The 18,100-nt window shown below is 43.3% G+C and overlaps 1 protein-coding gene across 1 annotated transcript in view; it reads right to left on the bottom strand.

Annotated features, from left to right (window-relative positions):
- Positions 1–18,100, bottom strand: part of TECRL (trans-2,3-enoyl-CoA reductase like) — a 39,249-nt gene that overhangs the window by 17,902 nt on the left and 3,247 nt on the right. Inside the window, exons 3-6 of the mRNA XM_082195065.1 lie at positions 12,801–12,845; positions 11,313–11,416; positions 3,834–3,949; positions 1,763–1,868 (exon numbers count right to left, since the gene is read on the bottom strand). Of these exons, the coding sequence (XP_082051191.1) occupies positions 1,763–1,868; positions 3,834–3,949; positions 11,313–11,416; positions 12,801–12,845 (371 nt within the window). The remainder of the gene's footprint in view (positions 1–1,762; positions 1,869–3,833; positions 3,950–11,312; positions 11,417–12,800; positions 12,846–18,100) is intronic.

Below are 18,100 nucleotides of genomic sequence, written 5' to 3' on the forward strand. Positions count from 1 at the left end.
TAGAATGACATAAAAAAGAGGAACTGGTTAAATCAGTAATGATACAATGAGCAAGAGATTTTGGGTATAATATACAATTCACAGCAAGGGAGAAGCTATGGGATCGAGATTTGAAATTTACAGCATGCTGTATGTTGAAAGAAATTTATATAAAAATATTGTATTGTTGGTATTTCTAGTAAATTAGCAAAAATGTACAAAACAGGGTCAAATACATGCTGGAAATGTAAAGAAAAGGAAGGCACCTTTTATCATATGTGGTGGGCATGTAAGGTAGTAAAAAAAATTGGGAAATGATATACAATGAACTGAAAAAAAATGTTTAAAATAACCTTTTCTCCCCCCCCTTTTTTAAAAAAAAGTCCAAAGCTTTTCTTTTAGGAATTCTAGGTGCTGAAATCCCAAGGGAGCAGAAAAAACTATTTATGTATGCGACCACAGCTGCATGGATATTATTGGCCCAGAGATGGGAAGAAGATAAAGTCCCTACCAAAGAAGAATGGCAGATTGAGTTGATGGATTATGCCCAAATGGCAAAAATGACCGGAAGAATCAGAAACCTGGAAGTTCAAAATTTTAATAAGGAATGGGGAAAATACATAATTTACCTTAAAAACCATTGTAAATAACTAAAATCATTGGTAGGATTGGAATAACACTTGTAATGTTGAATTTTGGATATAATGGAGATGTAGAAGATTTGGATTGATATAAAAGATGCAGGAGGAAAGGGTTAATATAAGGACCCACAAAGGGGAGGAGGGAAGTTAGGAGATTCTTTGGAAGCATGTTTTTATGTTGGTTGTTGGATAATTGATTGTAAAATTTTAAAACCTGAAAAACTATTTTTTTAAAAAATTAAAAATTAAAGGTGCCCAGCACAAAAGATATTGAATTTACCCAAAAAAGGGAAAAAGCTAGTGATTCTCACCCCCCACCCCCCAAAAAGGAAAAACATCTCCCAACATGGAATCCCTGCTCTTATAAGTGTCTGGAGACTGGTTGCAGTTACTGGTGACGGAAAGGCAACTTTTTCAGACACATCTCTCCCAACCGTAATATGGGAATAGGAGTATCACCGAGATAATGTTCCTAAAGCAATGGAGGGGCAGCAGACTGATTGAGAAAGAAGAGAGAGGCCTGAGGGCATCAACACCAGGCAGGTGAGTTGCGTGGCAAGGCCCCGGGCCCCGCAGTTTCCCCAGAAACAAACGCACAGACACGAATATGTTGGGTTAATGGGATAAATTAGGCCACAACTTTGTCGGTTATAGATGTGAGCGGTTTGGCTTAGGCAACTGGGTGAAGCAAGACTATATCCTGTCTGCAGGAAGTCTCGAGGGTGAAACACGATAGGGGGAGCCCTATGATATACATCAATTAAGAGCACCCCCAGAATCACCGCTGGGGTTGTGGCATGGCCCTAGCCCACACCCAGCCTTCAGACAGGAAACACACCCCCGGATCCCTTTAACAGGATACCCCTCCCATGACAAGGCTTACCCAATGCCTAACCTTACAAAGTTGTGACAATTGCTGCTAGGTTGGTGAAAACCAAATGGCTGGTGTCAATTTGCCATGCGGAAAAATTCCTACCCGGCCCCAGCAACCAGGTGACTGACATTAGTCGTAGCACATATTCACTTATTCATTCATTCATTTGTCTGCAATATTTACTGTATAGGCTGCTCTGCAACAAAGTTCTCAGAGTGGCTTTTCTCAATCAGTTCTACGGTACAATATGTTTACAGATGAAAATCACCTTGATCATATTTTTCAGGGGAGTGTGCCCTTCCGAAATCTTATGCACAAAGAGTGTCTCCAGTAGATGTCTGGTATAGTGTAAACAATGACAGAAGCAGGCCAGGCTGCAGAAATTAGAAAGAGAAGGAAGTAAAAGTTTAAAAAAGCCAACCAAAAAATTCATTGCAATGTTTGATGTAGCCATCTTTAAATCTCACCTACTACCCAGAACTGGTTAAGAGGCTTGCTTCTCCCATTAACTCAATAGGTTATCTTAGGGAAGCCATCCACAATCTGCATTGTATAGGTCAAGCACATCCAACTCCCAAGAGACAGCAATCTACTCAAAGTATTAAATACTGGCGGTGATCTACCAATTGTCATTGCCAGCAAAAGTTGTTGAGCTTTTTTTTAAGGGGAGGCAAAACAAGGGTGGCAGGACTTTTGCAAACAGTCCAACGATCGACCATAATCTACCAGTGTGCCAGTGTGGTGTAGTGGTTAAGAGTGGTGGACTCATAATCTGGTGAACCAGGTTTGCTTCCCTGCTCCTCCACATGCAGCTGCTGGGTGACCTTGGGCTAGTCACACTTCTCTGAAGTCTCTCAGCCCCACTCACCTCACAGAGTGTTTGTTGTGGGGGAGGAAGGGAAAGGAGAATGTTAGCCGCTTTGAGATTCCTTAGGGGAGTGATAAAGTGGGATATCAAATCCAAACTCTTCTTCTTCTACCACTGACACCCCACGATCGACCGGTAGATGGTGATCGACCTGTTGGACATGCCTGGTACAGTCATACCTCTTGTTACGTTTGCTTCATGATACGTTTTTTCAGGTTGCGTCCCACCCGCGCATGTGCAGACATGCAAAATGACATCACGCGCATGCGCAGAAGTGGCGAATCGTGCCCCGCACGTGTGCAGGTGCACAGATGTGGGTTGCATTCCTTTCAGGTTGTGAACGGACCTCCAGAACGGATCCCGTTCGCAACTAGAGGTACCACTGTATAGGTTAAATATTCCTCCAGATCTAAAAAGCCCACTAATCAAGACCTCACCCTCCTTGAATCTTTCTAAAAGGGAAAGAGTATGCACTAGAAACCTCATATCGTAAAGTCTGGTTCCCCCTTACGGTGTTAGGGTTGTGAGGCATGTACAAGGAACATATTGGCTCATGTGATCCTTCCAGGGTAGAAGGCTGCATCATGTTATTCTGTAGATCCATAGAAAGTCATGTTCATTGCCCTTTCCAAAAAACTGATTCATACATGTTGCCATGGGTGATGGGGACCCCTCAGACTCTACTACTGCTTGGGGGACATTTATGATTTATATGACTCAACAATCTCATCGTTGGCACATTCCCACTAAATATGCGTTCATTTGCCAACATTCATCATTATTTGATATGCTTGGTATAAATGTGAACCTTGTTTTCCACCATGGAATATACTTTCATTATCTTGTAGTTTTTTATTCTTCTTGCTTTTATGACTGCTTTTGTGATTGCTTTTAGCTTGATTTTTGTTTGCAATTATATGCCTATGTTTAAAAGAGGGGGTCTAAAAAGCTTGCATAAGCTTATGGGCTCACGTTTTTCTTTTAGACATATTACCCAGCATAAAATTCATAAATAAATACAGATTTGAAGGGTGCGTGTGTTTGTAAATGACATGGCTAACCCATTCATGAATCCAGTGCTTTTTTCTTTTTTTAAAAAAATGTTTAGGGGTACTCTCATTCCGTCTGAGACTCAGGAAACACCTGACAGGAAATGAGGCTGCCATCGGGGGTTGCAGCAATGGAATTGATGAATCATCATGCTCTTCAACACAACTGATGATTCACCATGCTAGAGAAGAAATTAAAATTTATTTATTTATTAGTTTCTTCTCCCATTAGATTCACAAAATGTTGAGGAGTATGCATACCCCCATGTCCCCCCAGGAAAAAAGCACTGGATGAATCAGACTGAGGCAACCATGGTAGACCACCTCCACTAAACTTAATTCACTCACATTTTTGTCTGCCTTTCCTCTAAGAGGGCATCATCACATCATATCATCCTTGAGCACAGACCATTCTTACTCACTGAACTACAGGATGGCGTAGACTTCTTGCGCTCTCCTTTGCATCGTAAATACTTGAGAGGCGAAGGTAAAAGAGCAGATAGATTAGAAGAGGCCCAGTATATTCGGTTAGGAAAACCTGGAAGAGGAAAGAAAAAAGGGCATCTGAAGCTAATGGGAGCATAGAGTGATATTTCCCTGTGCAGCCTTAATATCATCTGGCAAACGCCAAATGGCTAGGGTATAAATAATAACATTATTATTATTATGGAATGGGACGTCCTTATTTTCATTGGAAGGTATGCCTGCATGCAAAGTCAACAAGTCTTTTTAAGTTCACCTTTAGTTTTCATGGGGAATAGTTGGGTAAATTCAAGATGTTGCTCTTAGTATATAAAGCCCTTGAACCAGTTTACTATAATAATAATAATAATAATAATAATAATAATAATAATAATAATACATTTTATTTATATCCCGGCCTCCCCAGCCAAAGCCGGGCTCAGAGCGACTAACATCATGCAAGTAAGACAATGCATAAAAACAAGCAATCAATAAATTAAGATACATTCCACAATTAATTCAAACAAATTAAAATTAAAACTGGACAAGTAGCAATCTTCAGGTTAAAATTAAAGGCGGTTACCAACTGTTTCCACTGACATTATAAGCACCTGTGAGTGGGCCTTACTCCTTACTCATTGCCTTACTCCTTATGTACCCAATCAACCGCTTCAGTTTGTGCTGACATTATTCAGAATGAATAGTGTCCCTTCCATTCCATATTTACAAGGAGTCAGCCCTCTGCTTTCACTCTTTGAAATTCTCCAGTTTCTAGGGCCTGCTAACAACCTTTTTTTGTTTAGCCAAGCCTACCCAGATACATAGTCTTAACATGGAATTTTAACAGAGAATTATATAGAATCACAAGACTGTAAAGTTGGAAGGGACAATGAGGGTCATCTCGTCCAAACCCTTGCAATGCCGGAATTTTTTGCCTAATGTGGGACTCAAACCCACAACCCTGAGAGTTTCATGCTCTACTGACTGAGCTATCCCACGGATTGACATACAGTGGTGCCCCGCAAGACGAATGCCTCGCAAGACGGAAAACTCGCTAGACGAAAGAGTTTTCCGTTTTGGAGGTGCTTCGCAAAACGAATCTCCTATGGGCTTGCTTCGCAAGACGACAATGTCTTGTGAGTTCCTGCTGGTTTTTTTTCCTCCCCCCCTTTTTCTAAGCCGCTAAGCCGCTTATCAGCTGATCCGACCAGCAGATAAGCCGCTAAAAGCCACTAAAAGCCGCTAATAGCGCTAATCCGCTAATCCGTCAATGGGCTTGCTTCGCAAGACAAAAAAACCGCTAGACGAAGAGAATCACAGAACGTATATCTGTTTTAAAACTGCATTTATTTCTATTTTCATGTCAATTAGTTTGAAACAGTTTATTTTATTGCTATTTTAATTAATATTATGTGGTGTTATATATAAATTGCTTACAGGGTCTTGCTGATTAAGTCGTAATTGAATTTTGTCAAATATATAAATAAAAATAAATACTGTAGTAAGAACATGTTTGTTTATTCATGCATTTTACATAACAATATATCCATTATACAGTTATCCTTTATCCTACACTCTTTGGCTTCTCCACCCATTCCTCCGTGAGATCTTATTTAACCCTTGTTCAGCTGCATCTCCTTGATCGCCCCCACACCCTTCTGATTGTTTTTCACTGCTGTTCATGTATCTGGCCCTACTTGGAAATTTATATGGTTATTTCCTTCTTTAAGTAGTCTCCAAAGTATTCCCACTCCTCTTCTATAGCAGACTCATCCTGATTTCTTTATCTATGCAGTCAACATGGTTCATTCCACACAGTGGCGTAGCGTGGGGGGTGCAGGTGGGGCCGGCCGCACTGGGCGCAACATCTGGGGGTTAGGGGGCGCAAATCCACGGGTTAGGGGGCGCAAATTACTTGTCTTGCCCCGGGTGCTGACAACCCATGCTACGCCACTGATTCCACATATTCTATTAGCTTATTCTGCCAGTCTACTTTTGTGGGACTATTTTGGTCCTTCCCAGCACAGTCTTTAGCATATGCACTGCCGGGGTGCAAAGATCTGCCCAGCCCCCCCAAATTTAGTTTAGCCCCCAAATTAACTTTTATTATGCTTATGTCGGGACGCGGGTGGCGCTGTGGGTAAAACTGCAGCGCCTAGGACTTGCCGATCACATGGTCGGCAGTTCGAATCCCTGCAGCGGGGTGCGCTCCCGTCGTTCGGTCCCAGCGCCTGCCAACCTAGCAGTTCGAAAGCACCCCCGGGTGCAAGTAGATAAATAGGGACCGCTTACCAGCGGGAAGGTAAACGGCGTTCCGTGTGCTGCGCTGGCTCACCAGATGCAGCTTGTCACGCTGGCCACGTGACCCGGAAGTGTCTGCGGACAGCGCTGGCTCCTGGCATATAGAGTGAGATGAGCGCACAACCCTAGAGTCTGGCAAGACTGGCCCGTACGGGCAGGGGTACCTTTACCTTTACCTTATGCTTATGTCAGACACCACGCTTACGCCTTATCTCTTGTTTATGAAAGAAGGGAGGGAAAAGAAACATTTTTTTTTTAATTTGCTCATTTATTTACAATACACTTCTACTTAAGTATACAACACCACCACACTTAAAGTTATAAGTATTGTTTAGGCACCTACTTAGGAGAAACATCAGCCGTGTCAAAGGTGCCGCTGACCCAGCTGCCGCATAGCACCTCAATACAATACGTAACATAATATTTTGATGTAAGAGTTAATTCTGCGTGCACAGTGCCATTGAGAATGACAAGCGCTGCCGTTGTGAATGACAAGTCTTAGGTAAATCAGCACACAATGTTGAAAGTCGTTTAGTGAAACAGTAGGTATACATTTAGTTAATACCTAGGTGTATATATGTATTTTGTTTTTCTAGCTTGATCAAAATTATTATTTCATAACAGGTAGATATTTAAGAGCTTAGGTGGCTTCAGCGGTGGGCGCCCCCCAGAATTCGGCGCCCGGGTGCCTCGCACCCCTTGCACCCCCGGGTTAAGATGGCCCTAGTCCTTCCACCTTTGAGCATAAATTATTCTGGCCGGTGCCGTTGCGTAGAGAAAGACACTGAGTGCTTTCTTGGGTATTTCACCCTCTATTATACTCAATAAGAACATACTGTTGCAGTTGGCATTTGTCTATCTTGGAATACAATGGGAGAGTACACCTTTGGGGGGGGTGAAGTCGAACTCTTGTAATTGCTGCCTCCTGTGTTGTTTTTGCTGCACTAGAAGCACCAAAGTGACCTTTCTGGGGCACAAGCCTGGGCGGTGTGTGTGGAAGTCCTGGGCTACCCAGACAACAAGAACCCCTTCTCAGCCTTTCTGGTGTGGTCCAAAGAAAAGCAGAGCCATACATTTGGCACCAGGCTGGCTGCAGGAGTTGCCAGAAGGAGACGTACAAGATACCATCCAACCTTCTTAGGGACTTGTGTGGGGTTTATTCCTTAGCTTTTTCTAAGAAAGCATGAATTAGTCGAACTTGGCAATGTCACTGGGCATCTTTGTCATCAGTCAGCTGGCACAGTTGAGGCACTGTGATGTCAAGAACAGAAAACTATTAAAGTTGCTTATTGACTTTGGGCGAGGAGGAGAGTACATTGAGGGGAGAAATTAGTAGCAACAGTGATAAAAGCAGCTGCACTATAGATTATCTAAAGCGCTGGCTTTAGTTTCTTGCCTGCTGAAATTGGAGCAGGATGTGTATTCACAAAAGATTCCAGACCAAGTGATACAAAATGTACTGAATGCTTAGTATGCTTCTGTGTGTCATCTATTTATATGTGGCAGAAGAAGAGAAGGGGTGGATGTTTCCGTTAATGCCTGATTCCATGAATGCCAGAGAGAATTTTAAATTCAGACCATAAGCATCATCTGCCTAGATCATTAATTTGAGAAACTCACCTTACAGTGATGGTGGTGACACAGCGTTTCTGAGTCACCACCGTATATTAAAGGCACATCCTGTGTTCTGTTTAACTAACTGACAATAGCTCTTTCGTCACCTTTCTTATAGAATCTCTTCTCTTGCTACTTGGTGATGCACATGCTACTTGGTGATACTGTTGGTGATAAAAAAATTGATCAACTGGTCTGGGTGACCTGACTAGGAAGCATTTGCAAACCGTTCTTTTTTCATTTCCTTCCAGGCTATTGAGCCACATAGATACACGAAACAAATGGGCCAGTAATTTTTTTCACAGGCTAGTAATATCTATGCACGTTAGCAAGGCTAATGTGGCTTCTTCCATTTGTCAGTTTAAGCATGAAAGCTCTGCATTCAAACCAACAAATACCTTTTCAGCATGGTACAGCTCAACATGGTAGGAGCAATGTTGGAAAGCTTCTTACCATGTGTGTCATATACCAATTCTTACATCCTGGGTGGTAGCTAAAGAAGTTGTAGGGTGTACTTTGATCTGTGTTTTCCCATGAACTGACCAAATTTACATTTCTCCGATTAGGGATGTCAGAGAATTCCAATAAAAATGGCAGCAGAAAATTGCTGGTGCTCACTTATTTGTTCCATGTTTGGAACGGGAATTCATCCAGCAAATACAATTGGCATTTGCTGTTGTTTTCAGTCTGAGAACGATGTGCAATGATACATAATGTAAGACGTTCTTTTTCCAATTTGCATTATGTTTCCTCTGCACTGAAATGGTGTGGAATAAAAATTAATTACATAATGTTTCACCATGGTGGACAGAGATGAATCATGTAGCTTTTTGCAGCGGCTGAGCTGCAGCGGACCAGGGACTGTGCTGCATGCACTGAATACGAGGGGGAACAAGTTGTATTTATATAACACTTTTGTATACAGTGGTACCTCGGGTTACATACGCTTCAGGTTACATACGCTTCAGGTTACAGACTCCGCTAACCCAGAAATAGTACCTCAGGTTAAGAACTTTGCTTCAGGATGAGAACAGAAATTGTGCTCTGGCAGCACGGTAGCAGCAGGAGGCCCCATTAGCTAAAGTGGTGCTTCAGGTTAAGAACAGTTTCAGGTTAAGAACGGACCTCCGGAACGAATTAAGTACATAATCAGAGGTACCACTGTATTCACAAGGCAGCACGAAACAGAGTATTGGTGTAATCCTCACAACAACCTTATAAGGGAGAGCAGTCGAATTCTCCCCATATTGCTGAGGGAAAGTAAGTTGCCTAGTAAGGCCATTGCAGAGTTGAAATTTGGAACAGGTGCTTCTTGACTTTTAGCCAGGCTTTTAGCTATTATGGGTTCTTTTGATAAGCTAGTTCCAATCTACCGGAACCTCTGTCCAAAGGAGCTCCAGGAATGTACAATAAGGCCTAGCATGGTGGAAGCACTTGTGGAAGTTTCATTAGAAAATGATAACGACGGGTTATAGAAGGAAGGTATTAATTTTACTGCATGCAGTGCACTTAAAGAAAATGTTATGAAAATGATGTAAAAGGTAAAGGTAAAGGTACCCCTGCCCGTACGGGCCAGTCTTGACAGACTCTAGGGTTGTGCGCTCATCTCACTCTAGAGGCCGGGAGCCAGCGCTGCCCACAGACACTTCTGGGTCATGTGGCCAGCGTGACAAAGCTGCTCTGGCAAGCCAGCGCAGCACATACGGAAACGCCGTTTACCTTCCCGCTAGTAAGCAGTCCCTATTTATCTACTTGCACCTGGGGGTGCTTTCGAACTGCTAGGTTGGGAGGCACTGGGACTGAGCAGCGGGAGTGCACCCCACCACGGGGATTCGAACCGCCGACCGTGCGATCGGCAAGTCCTAGGCGCTGAGGTTTTACCCACAGCGCCACCCGCATCCCTAGAAAATGATGTACAGATGGTATTTAACACCAGCTAAATTGGTTAAAATGTACAAGACAAGAACCAATGAGTGCTGGAAATGTAAAGAAAGGGAATGTGGTGGACTTGTAAACAGGTAAAGGCTTTATGGGAAATGGTATATAATGAGTTAAAGAAGTTTTTTAAAAAAATACTTTTATTAAAAAACCAGAAGATTTTTTACTGGGTATAGTGGGTGACGAGATACCAAGGGAAGTTAAAAGACTGTTTATGTGTGTAACAACCGCAACAAGAATTCCTTTAGCCCCCAAATGGAAACAACAAGAAGTACCAATGAAAGAAGAGTGGCAGATGAAGATGATGGACTTTGCAGAACTGGCGAAGCTGACAGGAAAAACCCAAAACCAGCACGATCAAGTATTCCAAAAGGATTGGAGTAAATTTATATGATATTTGAAAAATTATTGTAAGCAATTAACATCACTAGCAGGGTTGTCCAATGACTTGTAATGAGAAATTTTCTGCCTATATTTATTTAATTTTTGAGACATTCTGTAACAAGTCTAATTAGAATTGGAAAATGTATAAATTGCAATGATATAAAAATTAATTTCAAAAGCCATGAGGTGGGAGGGAAGGAAGTCGATAGGCGCCAAAGAGCCAGGGTGGTATAGTGGACAATGATGATGTGAATGTATAGCATTAAATGGAAAATAAATAAAAATTATATTAAAAAAGAAAATGATAAAGTGTGTTCTCCCTAACAGAGAGCACGTGTTGTGGTTGGGGGAACAAGCCACCCTGCCGTTACTGTGCAGATTTGGTGAGGAACCCAAGCCTTTAAGTGGTTAAAACTGGGTTGCTGGGGAGTTTTGATTGATGCCAATTTGGAGGAGGGGTCAGAGTCTTTAAATACAGGGGCCAGACATTGGACGTCCTCTTGGCCGTTTTGCACTGGATCACCCTCCCTCCCTCCCTTTAATAGGGTGGTTTTTTCTTGATCGCTTGACCTTGCTATGCCTGTCATGGGGTCGTCCGCCTTGGAGCGGGGGCCTGGTAGGAATTTTGCCATCTGGCTGATTGGCTGGTGCCATTTGGTTTTTGCCTACTGCGTAGCAAATTGTCACAACTTGTAAGGTTGGCGGTTAGGCATTGGTTAAATTGGTGCTTGCAGGGGTAAGTGCCTACCCCTCCAAATGATGCGGAAAGGGAATTCCGTTAAAGGAATCCAGGGGCTTGCCATTCTTTTCGTCCTTGTCCCCGGAGTCGGACTTGGGCCGTGCAAGCCCCACAAGAACATGAGGGTGAGAAGTGAGGGACTGATGCCCAGCTTCATTTTCTCACCCAATACTTGTTTCCCACTCTGGCTTCCGTTGGTGTCCGGAAGGCCAGCTCTGTCCCTGAGGGCATGGACAGATAGTCATAACCAATGCCTAAGCAACCACTCACATTTTTTGTATTTTGAATAAAGTTGTGGCCAAAATTATGCCAAAAACCTTAATCAAAAAATTGATGTGTGAAGTGTGAATTTTTTGGGGGGTGGCATTGTGGGACTCAACACACAAAAACCAACAAAGCAAGAAGCACCTCTCAAGTTAATGCACAACTCTACCGTGTGAATTTTACCAAAAGTTAAACTTACTGTTGTCCAGGTGACTTGCTGACCCATGTCCGTGAAATACAGCGTAATGATAGAAGAAGCTGCAAGGGCCTTTATGTTGACGGAGTCTCTCAAGTAAGACCCATCTATGATAACAAAGAAACAGAAGGAGGTGACATGCAGTCTGAACTGAAACACTGCTTATGTGTTACATGCTCAGCCCAATTCCATGAGATATCCGACTAACACATAGCCACTGAAATGCCAAATCTGTTCAGGTAGCGTTCAAATGGCCTCATACCACATTTGCTTCCTGCCAGTCCACAAATCACTTTTGAATGGGAGCACAAGATTACACCAAGTCTGCAGCAGCTGCAGGACAAGTCACTGGAGTATATACCACAGTGACCAAACATTATGTGGTCAGCATTTGATGCAATACCTTCACAGAGAAATCACCTGACACTGATTTAAGGATGCAGCATGAGAACATTGTCCCAGGTCTTATTTATTTGCCCAAGTTGCTCAAATGGTGGACTTGCAAAGGGTGAGTTCCTCATGGCTCAAATTCACGCTTCCAGCCCAGGAGTCAGCAAACTTACCACACCTCAGGCCTCTGTCTCCAGTGCCGATCACATGGCAGGCCAGAGGGTGGGGGAGCGCGTGCCCATACGCGTGCACATTTGTTATTTCCTGCGCACTTCCGGGTTGGAGGAACACCGGAAATAGCTTGTGTGCATGTGCACGGGCCTCCTCCAACCCGGAGGTGCACAGGAAATAACACTTGTGCATGTGCAAATAATGCTTGTGCATGTGTACAAACTATTTCTGGTGCTCCTCTGACCCAGAAGTGGGCAGCCGCGCAGTGCAGCACCGGTAAGAGCAAGCGTCGGCAGCAGGTGTTGCTGCGGGCTGGATAAACGAGTCCCTCGGGCCTTATCCAGCTCGTGGGCCTTAGTTTGGGAACCCCTGTTCTAGCCGGTAAGGAGGACACGCAAGCAATCTCCTTTCTTGCCAGCATGAAAGAAACAGGACAACAAAGATGGTTCAGTGCTATCAACACACACCATGTTCACGCTGGTCAGAGAGGAAGTTGACCTTTGGGGCTACCACCCCTTCTTCACTTCCCAAAGATCTTCTGGCAAGACTAGCAACTGAAGACGGCAATGCATACATAAAATATAAGACAATCTTCACATTTGCAAATCTGTGAAAATATTGGGGAAAATCTAAACTGGCACAGTCAGTATAGCAAAACATTTATTTCTTGGTTTGTCTATCCATATTATAAACATTGGGAAGCTCATTCTCATGTACAAAAGTTAATGTGGAAATTCATTCAGAAAACAAGCTCTAGAGCAGGGCTTCTCAAACTTGGGCTTATAGCTGTTTGAGGACTACAATCCCCATCATCCATGACCACTGGTTCTGCTAGCTATGGATGTTGGGAGTTGTAGTCCAAAAGCAGCTGGAGACCCGAGTTTGGAAAACCCAGCTGGGGAGTACCTTGGCAGAAAAACGAGTACTTACTGCGTTCAAGTCGCAGGCCTATGCGAGATGGCGACCACTGGGGACCTGCATTCGAATAAGTGGAAAATGTACCTTTCACTCCGAAACATTTTTTAAAAAAGAAAAAGAAGGTTGCTCTTAGAAAGAACAGTCTGGCAACAAATGAGAGCACAGTGCAAAAGCAGAGTAGAGATTTAAAGACCTCAGCTAACCTAATAGAAAGATATTTAAATCCCCTGCTTTATGTGTCTTTCATATCAACCAGGGCACATATTTTCTGTGAACATGAAATGCATCAATTTTGATGTCTAGGTTGTCCAGGCCTTAAATAGCAAAGGTCATCATAAATGTCATTTAAGGTGAATGGGAATCAAGTGTCTGAGAATTCTCAAGAACACTTCGATGTAACTGCAGAGAGATAACGGTATCATTTTGACAACCCTGTGTTTCATTCTCCCCCAGACTGGGAAATGCTCCTGGGAAGGAGCTATACCACCTAGAAGACTTTCTGTCTGAAAATAAATATACATATCGGGAACTTGCTTCACTTTGCCTGGACAGTCCTGTTAAAATTTGTGCTGCTTGTGGTAGAGGAACTGAAATACTGTCACTGTTAAAAGTTTATAAAATATGAAAAAAATTGAACAAGACACCAGGGAGTTCAGATGTGAATGCAAAAGGAAAACATATTTGTTTTCTCCCCAGAAATTATCCAGCCCCGCTGCAAAGGAATACAATGGATTTATTTAGTATTTTAATAGCTAGGAGTGCTAGCTTATAAATTGGTAGATTAACCAACTAAAAATTTAGTTGATTGACCTCAACCAATTTTAACTGATGGGGTAAGAATGAAATACACACCTATTTATATAATGAGGCTACTTTGGTTTGGCTATGTGAGAGGATGCTGAAAATTACAGGCTGGTTAGCTTAACAGCTGTCCCATGGAACCTGGTGGAAAGCTTTGTTAAATATGTAATTACCAAGCATATAGAAAAACAAGTCTTGTTGAAGCAGAACCAGCATAGCTTCTGCAAGGGTAAGTACTGTCTCCCACAAGATTTAGAGTTCTTTGAGAATGTCAACAAGTATATAAACAGAGAAGATCCAACTGACATTGTGTTCTCAGCAGGCTGGAGGAAAATCTCAGGTTTGCATAAATACAAAGAGAGAGAGAGAGATTGAGCGAGAGCGCTTTAGCACTTTAGCAATAATAATAATAAACACCTGTCCAAAGGGAAGTCCCCCTTCCAACTAAGCATGCTCATTTAAGAAGGAATTCAGGCAGGGAATCTGGGATAGGGCTGTGTGGATATAGTGGCTAGCTGAATCCCTGAACAGAAGAAGCTCCTTACTGTAACATTTTGTTGCAGGCCCCATGTATAATCCTAATTGTGGCATCGGTTCTCTGAGTGTTAATCCTTACATAGCCAAAACACAAGGTGAGATGTCAACAGGCTTGAGGAAACCCAAATATTTAAAGAAGTACAAATATATATTCCATCTCCTCAGAGTATTGCGAAAGAACGATGTCAATCAACATTTGATGATCTCCTTCTACCGGTCAACAACAGAAAGTGTCCTTTCATACTGCATCACAGTGTGGTACGCTGGTTTGATATCAACTGATAGGAAGTGCCTACAGAGGCTAGTGAATACAGCAGAAGATATTATGGGCTATTCCGTGAATCCGCTGGATGAAATAGCGGAAGAACGTTGCCTCAGGAGAGTGAGTAAAATTCTCAGGGATGATTCACACCCTGGCTGGCACTTTCTTGATCTCCTGCCCTTGGGCAGAAGATATAGAAGCATGATTAGTCGCACCAACAGGGTAAAGAACAGCTTCTATCCATGGGCTGTTAGGCTGCTGAATGAAAAGATAATAGCAGGGCAACTGACTTTTGGGTTTGGTGGGTATGCGTCAGTAAACGAGGGGAATTAAGACTAAGAGAGCAGAGTGGGGGGTGCTCATGTAATCTCACTGTATACAAGTTGTACAAGTGACAATAAAGTATTTCAATTCTCTCTCTTTCTCTCTCTAATAAATATATATACAGTGGTACCTCAAGTTACAAACGCCTCAGGTTACAAACGCTTCAGGTTACAAACTCCGCTAACCTGGAAGAGTTATCTCGAGTTGAGAACTTTGCCCCAGGATGAGAATGGAAATTGTGTGCCGGCGGTGCAGCGGCAGCAAGAGGCCCCAGTAGCGAAAGCACATCTCTAGTTAAGAACAGTTTCAGGTTAAGAACTAGAGGTACCGCTGTAAAGGAATACATTTTCTAAGCGAAAGAAAAGCAACCCAAAACCACACACCCCAGACTAATGCAGACTAAGCATGCTCAGTATGCGCAGAATAATGTTGGGTGTCTGTTATGGGGGTGGGGGGAATGAAAACCAGGAATCATAGAATCATAGAATCATAGAGTTGGAAGAGACCACAAGGGCCATCGAGTCCAACCCCCTGCCAAGCAGGAAACACCATCAGAGCACTCCTGACATATGGTTGTCAAGCCTCTGTTTAAAGACCTCCAAAAAAGGAGACTCCACCACACTCCTTGGCAGCAAATTCCACTGTCAAACAGCTCTTACTGTCAGGAAGTTCTTCCTAATGTTTAGGTGGAATCTTCTTTCTTGTAGTTTGGATCCATTGCTCCGTGTCCACTTCTCTGGAGCAGCAGAAAACAACCTTTCTCCCTCCTCTATGTGACATCCTTTTATATATTTGAACATGGCTATCATATCACCCCTTAACCTCCTCTTCTCCAGGCTAAACATGCCCAGCTCCCTTAACCGTTCCTCATAAGGCATCGTTTCCAGGCCTTTGACCATTTTGGTTGCCCTCCTCTGGACACGTTCCAGTTTGTCAGTGTCCTTCTTGAATTGTGGTGCCCAGAACTGGACACAGTACTCCAGGTGAGGTCTGACCAGAGCAGAATACAGTGGCACTATTACTTCCCTTGATCTAGATGCTATACTCCTATTGATGCAGCCCAGAATTGCATTGGCGTTTTTAGCTGCCGCATCACACTGTTGGCTCATGTCAAGTTTATGGTCAACCAAGACTCCTAGATCCTTTTCACATGTACTGCTCTCAAGCCAGGTGTCACCCATCTTGTATTTGTGCCTCTCATTTTTTTTGCCCAAGTGCAATACTTTACATTTCTCCCTGTTAAAATTCATCTTGTTTGGTTTTGCCCAATTCTCTAATCTGTCAAGGTCGTTTTGAAGTGTGATCCTGTCCTCTGGGGTGTTAGCAATGAGTACTGTAGGATAGGGGCAGTGACGTAGCTAGCTGCTCCAGCACCCGGAGCGGCAGGGGCAGGGCAATCTGCCCACGGGGGCGGGGCAGCAATCTGCGCACGGGGACGTCGCGGTGATCCGCGCATGGAGTCCATCTGGGGAACGCAAGCCCCACACAGCTGTTTCAGACAGCGTGGGGTCCCAAGTCACCGTGTCACTCCCAGGAGAAATGTGTGGCTTGGGTGCACTGCAGGCCAGGCCCCACGGTAAGTGTCGCCCCCCCCCCCCCGCGCGATGTGCCATTTTGTCACCCCCCCTCCAGGATGGCACCCGGGGCGGACTGCACCCCCCCTTCCTACACCCCTGGGCAGGGGAATGGCGCTTCCTGAAAGGTGGCTTGGCTGGTTGGCTGTAACACTGAAGAGGACCACTTTCCACAGCATTGTGGTGGCTTATTTTTAGCTCCCTCTTAGTTCTCAACCAAATCAGGAATCAATCAAGGCTGAGCTTTATGTATGAAAGAGTGGTGATTAAAGCTATTTTATCTGCACCGCCTCCATAATATTGGGATAGCAGCTGCACACATTTCTATTTCAACATTGCATATCGCTGATTAAGCCACATTTTCTCTGATTAATAAAACGTGTGACACTGGATTATGCTGATGCAAGTATATCACCGCTGATGGGGAGAATGGACTAACATGTCCTTATGTTTCAATATTTGCACATTCTGCCTAAAGTGCTCACGCAATATGCCAATGCGTTTCTCCCATGCTGCTGTCGCAGGGAGTCTGCACTGCTGCTACTCCCCTCTCCCCAGTGGTGAACCTCAAGCAGAAAGCTTGCAGTCTTAAAGTAAATAAAGGAAAGATTCCTACAGAAAGCCTTGGATTCACTTTTACAAGTTTTAAAGAACAGCCATGATCAGGGTGGATTTTCCTACACCTTTTTAATCAAATTAAACAAGTCTGCATCAAATACATAGACGAGAGGCTTGCAGGGAAACCTAGCCCAAGCTTCCTTTGAATAAAGGCCTGTTAAAGTTTAGCAAATACAATAGACCCACAATTTACAAGAATTTAACATTCAGCTTTATGTGCTTGGCTTTTTTAAAAAAAGGGGGGGGCAGAAAGTGGGGTGGGTCTCCCGACCTGATTCAGGTGTGCTGCTGATGGTACAGTGGTACCTCAGGTTAAGAATTTGATTCATTCTGGAGGTCCATTCTTAACCTGAAACTGTTCTTAACCTGAAGACCACTTTAGCTAATGGGGCCTCCTGCTGCTGCCGCGCCGCCGGAGCACGATTTCTGTTTTCCTCCTGAAGCAAAGTTCTTAACCAGAGGTACTATGCTATTTCTGGGTTAGCGTAGTCTGTAACCTGAAGCATATGTAACCTGAAGCGTCTGTAACCTGAGGTACCACTGTATTAACTTTTTCCAAAAAAGCAAACAGAAGATCTCCAGTTCCACTTCTCATTTGGCCCTAGATGTAAAACTTTTAAAAGTCTGTTCCTTTCAGTTCCAGAATTAAACTGACAGCTATATAATTAAACACTTAAATTAAAAAAGAGATATTTTTAAGGCAATTGCATTAAGCACTAAATCCCTAAATGCAATACTTTTACAACTGGGATTTCTCTAAAAACTTGCCAGTCTAATAGTATTTGTGACTGATTGCCCTGTGGTGGGAGGAAAGATAAACACTTTCTGATTCAGAAAATAAACATTCTGCATCTTCATAAGTCACATGAGGGTTTTTTTGTCTCTGAATTCCCATGTGGATGAACTCTAGATAGAATGAACACCAGCACTAGAAGACACTCAGCGGTCTCTAAATATCTATGGGCTTGTGGGAAACTTGTTGCTCATGAGGCAGAATTTATCTCCTACAGGTATGTGTCTGCTTGACACATACATATAATAAATTGCAGCAAATTTCAACAGTTCATATAACTTGCGTTGAGATTGCGCTCAATGCATCAAAGCAAGACTATGCACCATATTACAGTCCATTCCCCACCCCCACACAAAAAGAGGAGACAAATGCCTCCGTTACTAACTCCATCCACCTGGCAGTA

Source organism: Podarcis vaucheri, assembly GCF_965113315.1.
Source record: "Podarcis vaucheri genome assembly, chromosome: 13".
NCBI classification, from domain to species: Eukaryota; Metazoa; Chordata; class Lepidosauria; order Squamata; family Lacertidae; genus Podarcis; species Podarcis vaucheri.